The sequence below is a fragment of the Schistocerca serialis genome, chromosome 7, assembly GCF_023864345.2.
Source record: "Schistocerca serialis cubense isolate TAMUIC-IGC-003099 chromosome 7, iqSchSeri2.2, whole genome shotgun sequence".
Classification (NCBI taxonomy): Eukaryota; Metazoa; Arthropoda; class Insecta; order Orthoptera; family Acrididae; genus Schistocerca; species Schistocerca serialis.
In genome coordinates, this window is record NC_064644.1 from 146920106 (window position 1) to 146927805 (window position 7700).

The window sequence follows — 7700 nt, forward strand, 5'->3', positions numbered from 1 at the left end:
GGAATACTTGACCCGATAGTTTCGTAAGCACTTTATAATAGTTTCTTGTTAGAAAATGTCACAACAACTGCACAATGAACCTGTCATGGGTGTGTTTCGTCGAATTCATGCGAGTAGATTTTTTTGTGCATAGTGATGTAGCTTTGCCATTATTATTATGCGGTAAGACATGAAGTAAATATAGATCTTAGCAACCATATGTTCAACACTCAAATAATTATGGCGAAGTCTCTTTCCGGCTGTAACTATTTCATATATTTTGACGTTTCACAGTACCATCATAATATTGATTCGGAGAAGGTAAGCTTGCGTAAGTTAAAGGGAGTAGGAACGGTAAATTGTTTTTTTCACATTTTCGGACTTTTATCTCAATATATAACTTTCAATTTTCCGAATAAATTGATTCACATATCACTTATAAACTCACATGGGAAGTATTTTTTTTTTTAATATAATCTACACCGGTGGAAAATGTTAAAATATTTACATGCGTTAGTTCAAGATATAAAATCGGTAATTTTTTATGTAGGAGGCTGTGGATTGCTGTTTTATAAAGATTAAATGTGTTTCTATTGGTAGCACTGTCAAAAACGGTTTCGTATAGTTTCGGAGTATAAAGTCGCGTTGTATGTCGAAGTTCTAAGGCTTCTCGGATGAAAAGTGACGAATAGATTGATAAATCTCTAAAAAGTAAGGAATGATGCCAAGGCTAATAATGATGAGGATTTGTTGAAAATGGAGCAGGCAGTATGGGCTACCTTCTTCCACAGGCTGTCAACTGATGAAAAACCAGTACACCACCTTTGCCCTTCTGGACCTGATTCATGGTGCAATTACCACAATGCCCAGTACTCAAACAGCTTATACAGCCATAAACATTCCATTCCAGCAGCAGTCATGGATATCATAAAACCAGCTTACAGAAACCAGGCAAATCCTGAATTACAGAAAACGTGTCTGCATGTTTTTGTTGGAATGAAGACAGTAGAGTGGGGTCAGTGATGGTGCCATTACTTTTAATGATGGCAACACTGGTAGAGTGAAAGTGCCACAGCAAATGGGATTTAATCCTGGTGAATTCGTCAGAGAACTTGAATGGATGGACAGTGCTCGCACTGATACAGCAGACTATGCAGCACAGTTCAGAAAGAAGAAAAAAAAATGGAAAAAGATCAAGAGGATGATATATAGTATGGTACAGGGCTCTTCTGAGTGAGTAAAATAAAAAAAATTAAGCATGTATTAAGTGAGTTACAGTCTTTTGAAACATTAGAAGAAGTTGCTGAAAATTTACATTTTCTGTTACATTTTTCCCTAAATCTCAGAAACTACTTCGAGTAGAGCATTCCAATTTTCAGAGAGTAATAACATGCATATCGTGAGTCTTTGTAGTTCAGTAGAATCAGAACATACAGTTTCATGTCGTGTAAAAGTTGCATGTTAATGGTTACAGTGGTTCCCAAAATACTGGGAAGTCAGTTCACTAAATTTTACATTGTCCGGATATGGCGTTCAAACTCCCCTTAACACTTAAGAATCAAGTTTGTGTGACACGATATAAGAGTAATACGACACCTGATTTGAATGTCCAACAAGCATAGAACAATTTTGCTCGCTAGCAATAGACTGTAAGTTCGTAAAGTGTTGTGTTGTGCAATGTGTACTTCAAAGCACCTTATTTTTTCGATATTTTTATGAACACGAACACACAGAAACGACTAAAATGGTTCTAACGAAACTGACTCTGTCATAATTAGCTAAACTATTTAGTATTGCTGTTCGTCACACACATGAAATATTAGATGTCGATCCCATGAATCTATTATGGCGAGTTCTTTCATTGGCCGCCCGTCGCTTGGCCAAGACACGCTGCCTTCGACTCGGCCATTCAGCGTCACAAGACGTGACTTGGATGCATGCCGGGCCTACACGAGTGGTATATAAGCGCGAGACAACGGACTGTAGCCACAGGTTACCAGTAGCCAACAAGACAGCAACATGTACAAGCAGGTGAGTGGCGACGCCGTTCGCTTGTCATTGAGTTCGCAGGAACATCATATCCGTGGTGTCTTCTACCAACGCCTATCTCAGGACTCTGAAATTGAAGCCTTTAGGGAAACGCGTTTGATATGTATTCTACAGTGTATGGGTTCTCGAATGTACGGGCTTCCCAGCTAAAAGGGGAGGTGTTTAATATTATGGACTATAAGACAAAAAAAAAAATAGCTTTACGAAGAAATAATCCAACTGGACCGGAAATTTGGAGATGTGATATATATTTAGAGTTCAATTTAAAAAAAAATGGACGGACTATTCGTGACGAAAAGCTTTACCAACTGTGCAAGGCAATAACGTGTTGATCCACGTCTGCCCGTTATGGAGACAGCTATTCGGCTTGCACTGATTGATAGAGTTGGATCTCCTGAAGCATATAGTGCCATATTCTGTACAATTGGTGCATTAGATCATCAGAATCCCGCGATGGTTGGAGGGCCCTGCCCACAAGGCTCCAGATTTCTCAATTTGTGAGAGATCCGCCGACCTTGCTGACGAACGTAGGGTTTTCCAAGCACGCAGACAAGTTATTGAAACGCTCGCGGTGTGCGGACGGGCATGATCTCACTGAAATGTAAGCTCGCGGTGGATTGGTGTGAAGGACAAGAAAACTGGACGCAGATTATCTTCGCCCTCCCAATCAGCTGTAAGGATGCAGGGATTCGGCTATGAATTGAAATGCCACCACATACCATGTCCTGGTTCTCGGGCCGTATGGCGGGTGGCAGTCAGGTTGGTGCGCCCCGCTGTTCGAGTAGTCTCCAGGCACGTTTCTCTGTTCATCGAGGCTCAGTTAGTAGCAGAACTTTTCACTGAAGACAATTCTACAACAGTCAATGACATTTCTGGCCATAGACGAACCACTGTGAACTCGGGCTCCGACCCTAGTGACGTCATAGTCTACTGGAGACTGTCGTAATCTCACTTTCCTCCACGTCAAGCCTTCGTTGCCCTAAACGCGATGCTGATGTTAACAGCTTGGAAATGGCAGGTTGCTTATAGCGATGCAGTTACACTCCTCATGTCCATAGTGGCCGGGAACAAATTCATAAACGCTACACAGTATCCCACCGAATGGGGTGAGTGATTATTAAGGAATTACGTCCCCTTATGTGACATGTGATCCATGTCACACAAAACGACGTTAATATAATTTTCCTACATCGTGGCTTTGAGATGAGTGGTGAACCGCTGTGATCACACACGTAGAGAGTGATTTTTCTATTTTCCGTGCTGTAGTATCGGTGGTGCTTTGTGAATGGCGCCAGGTAGTTCCGTGGTGTCATCATCTGCCTGTCAGTCAGTCTAACTAAATAAAATATGTAGCCTGTAATGTTATAAGCTTAAGCGTTTATAATTTTTCATTTAAAATTGAAATATCTTATTAAATTCCAAATCCAAATATGTACACTACTGGCAATTTGTACTGTAACTCCACGAAAAACTGCACGAATAACACACTTTTAGATATTGTGCTATAATTTCTAGGATTTATATACGAGTTAATTTGTACGAAATTTGGGAGTGTGCGAAATTCAGTACACAGAGCCGCCAACTTTAATACGCATGACGCCTTCAGTCTGGCTGGAAATGTATCTAAAATGGTTCTGGTTGACAGGTACTGGTACATCATTTCGTCCAGGTGCAACCGTATGCCAGACCCCATCAGTCATAGTGGTTGGTGAGTTTCCTTTGTGTTAGTGGTATGGAAAACTTGTTAGCCATGGCTACAATCGAAACATCTCCTGTTGTCTGAACACATGCTCTCTTTCGTTATCTTGTTGAAAGATAGCTTGAAGATGGCTTCAGTGCAGGGCACAGCCACCGTATCGGCTGCTACACGGATCACCGGCTATTCGAAACAGGGGTTGTCGAGTTGTTATCCCAGTGGCACCCCAACCACCACCCCATGTGCTGGGAACGTTTGACGGTGATTAATGCTTCCTCTCAATGATCGTGATTCTCTGACCCTCCACACACGGATACGTCCATTTTCATACTGTGCGCAAAGACGGAAGTCGTCTAAAAGACCGAGTGCTGCCACTTCCTCACCCAGTATTGTTGATGGACAGGCGACTCTCTGCGCTCCTTTTCCTGCTGAGACTTCCTGGGAAGACAGAACTGTATTCGCAGTGCTGACATTACCTGGTGCAGAGTCGTTGCGTCGCATCTCGCACGGACATTGTCTAGCTGCACACAGTAACATTTTCAGACTCACCGAATGTGACTTGACTATATGATACCTTACGATCGGTCAAATAACTCATCCCTTGCAGTTTTAACCGCTAACAGTTTATTGTCTGTAGAGAGAACTATACGGAGAAAAGTTCGGTGAATCGTCAAGTACGGGTCATCAGTATTTTCAGCTAGTGATTGTTTTCACAAGCGAAGGAGGTACTGTATCGCACAGTAGAGAGGAAGCTCGGACTAACAACATAGCTGAATGAATGTACCTTATCATGGAAGTTTTCAGGATGTGGTGCGGTGTTATACTGTATATGCGTATCAGCGATGAACCGATGATTTGGCCATGGCTACAATGGCCTTCTTAAACCACAACCCTAAGCAATTATATAGGATGTTCCATACTATGCTGATTGTAAGTAATCATGGCCCTGGACTAGACAAAGAGAGATACTCCAGAGATATGCCAATCATAATTTTTACATGCATGGCCCTTATTGAAATGGACGTGACACGGCGGCTGGTCATAAACTTGTAGAAATGAGGAGTAAGAATAGCCGTTCGTTTTACAAAATACACTAATTACTTGACAAGTATTAGTGGTATCCTCAGGCCCGTATGCAAACTGAACAGTGACAACAAACCATCGGTACATTGGGAGAGGTACGGTGTACATTCACTGGTATCATGGATTTCTATTAACACTCCAGTCATCTAACAATAACTGTCGCAGGTTTTTTTTTTTTTTTTTTAGCTACAGTGCACACACCGTGTAAAGAGAAATCCATGGGACCAGTTAATATACATGGTACGTGTGATAGTGCATTCCGTTTTCATAGGGCCCTACAGATGCCAATAATATAGCGTCGAAACTCATCGAGTAATTGATATATTTTAGGAGAAGAACAGCTGTTACTGCCTATTTCTACCAGTTGCATGTCGGGGAAAAATGCGGGAACTTGGAAAGAGAGTCGTTGACAGCACGTTTTAACTTTTCAGCTGCAGATAAGATATTACGAAATCATTTAGAATAACGCGTTGTAAATCAAAATGTGCAAAAAATTGATTTTAGTGGCCAATGTTTTATTTCATATTTTCTGGAAAAGCGTTACTGTCAATTTCTTTGTGGAACACTGTTATATGAATATTTTTGGGGGCTATACTGTACATTTTTACGGTTTCTTGCTGTCCGACTGGCAACATAACACGTACTGATAGCCCAGGCAGCAGCTGTTAGTTGCTAGAATTAATCACAAGTAATTATGCACAGTAGACTGGTTTTAAGAGGAAACAGGATAAATGCGCGGCGCTGCGCTGTAATTTATTATAATTTAGACCCACAAATAATGGCCACAGCTATGAACATTACGAACGAAGTGGATGTGTGTATTTTAACGCAGTCATTTTCTTTTTCGTCATGTATTCGGAAACAAAAACGCTTATTTGCAGTTATCCGGAATATTCCATAGCATTCCTCTCTTTTTATTTTCAGTTACGAATCATCCGTATCGACGTCAAAAACACGTACATAGCCATTGCAATCAAGCACTTTTTTTAGTGAAAATGACAGCTCGTAGATGTATTCCCAGGGCAAATATCTCAATATCCTGATACGAAAAGCGTCCTATTTATTAATTTTCCGTCACGCGTACATTTAAGAGTCTGTTACTTTTCTTCTGATTTTAAAAATTCTTTCGTTACACAATGTACCATTTTGAGAATATTTACGTTTAAACAAAATTTATGTTTCTTTAGGTTATTCTCTAGTAACTCCACTTATTCAAAAGGCATTTTCGGTAAATACATTGAAAATACATTGACACGATGCACCATATAGGAATTATTCGAATGGAACTGAAATCTCTAGATATGATTTACATGTAAAGCCAAACAAATGATTACGATTTCAGGAAAAATCGAAAATTTATACAAGAAGCAGAAAAAAACATATCGAGTCAATTAGGAGTTTCTTCACCTCTGGTCCTTACGCAGGCAGTTATTGGGATTGCAATCGATTGATGCGTTGTTGGATGTCCTCCAGAGCGACATCCTTGCAAATTCTGTCCCACCATGGTGTTAGATTGTCAAAGTTCCGAGATGGTTGGTAGGCCTTTCCCATAATGCTGCTAAAGTTCTCAACTCGATGGAGATATGGCGACCCTTCTGGCCAAGGCGAGGTTTGGCATCCACAGAGACAAGCTGTAGCAACTCCCGTCTTGGGCAGGCGGGCATTATCTCGCTGTAATGTAAGCCCGGGATAGCTGGCCGTAAGGACTAACAAAACGCGACAGTTCATATCTTTGGCATAACGCTGTTCTGTGAGGGTTACGTGGATGTCAGCCAAAGAGTTTCTACCATGAAAAGAGATGGCACCCAGACCATCACTCCTGGTAGGCGGGCGGTATGGTATCCCACCCCTATCGTGGCTTCTCCATCAGTTCGAAGCGGAACCCATCACTAAAGACAATTCTATTCCAGTCAATGAGATTCCAAGCCGAATTGATTACCGTTTAATTGGATACTTCTACCCGATTTAAGACGTAATGAGTTCACTTTGACTACCCAGTAGCCGGCCGGTGTGGCCGTGCGGTTCTAGGCACTTCAGACTGGAATTGTGTGACCGCTACGGTCGCAGGTTCGAATGTTGCCTCGGGCATGGATGAGTGTGATGTCCTTAGGTTAGTTAGGTTTAAGTAGTTTTAGGTTCAATGGGACTGATGACCTCAAATGTTAAGTTCCATAGTGCTCAGAGCTATTTGTACCATTTTTTGACTACCCAATACTGAAGATTGTGTGCTGTTAATCGCAGGTGATCGTCGTCCTGGCCGTGGTGGCCGCCTGCCTGGCCGCCCCCGGACCCAAGCCGGCCCCCGGCCTGCTGGCCAGCTACGTGGCCGCCGCCCCCGTCGCCTACACCGCCCACGCAGTCGCCGCCCCCGTCGCCTACACCGCTGCCGCAGCTCCAGTGGCTTACGCCGCCCCATACTCTGCTGCCTACTTCGCCCCATACACTGCTGCCTACAGGGCCGCCATCTTAGGATGAACGACAGTCCTATCGGACTGCTCCACCTTTGTTGATTTAATCACCGTGAATAAATCTTCTTTCATGTGATACTGAACTTTTTATTGTTTTAATCTCTCTCTAGACCTCTTAATTTGGTATATCTCATTCCTGGCCCATTTACTCAGCTTTATACTGTCAGACCCTTGCCTAATTCTTTCCACGGCTACGTCCTTGGACACTCATGTGATTCCTAGTCGATATACTCAATGCAATCTTCCTGTGATGACGTATGGCTGCGAGACATGGACACTGAACTCATTTACAAAAGGGAAACTTAGGACAGCACCGAGAGCCATGGAGAGATCAATGATATGCTATATAAGAAAGGATGAGAAAAGGGCAGATGACATCCCGTCTGTGACGAAGGTTAACGACATCTTAGAGACAGTAGGTTCCT

General features: G+C 42.4%; 1 protein-coding gene across 1 annotated transcript; it reads left to right on the forward strand.

The window, feature by feature from the left end:
• Positions 1-1898: 1898 nt before the first annotated feature.
• On the forward strand, positions 1899-7351 carry LOC126412286 (cuticle protein 19.8-like). Its single transcript, XM_050081799.1, has 2 exons — positions 1899-2010; positions 7049-7351. The coding sequence occupies exons 1-2, from the start codon at positions 1999-2001 to the stop codon at positions 7280-7282; spliced, it is 246 nt and encodes an 81-aa protein (XP_049937756.1). The 5' UTR covers positions 1899-1998; the 3' UTR covers positions 7283-7351.
• The last annotated feature ends 349 nt before the right edge of the window (positions 7352-7700 follow it).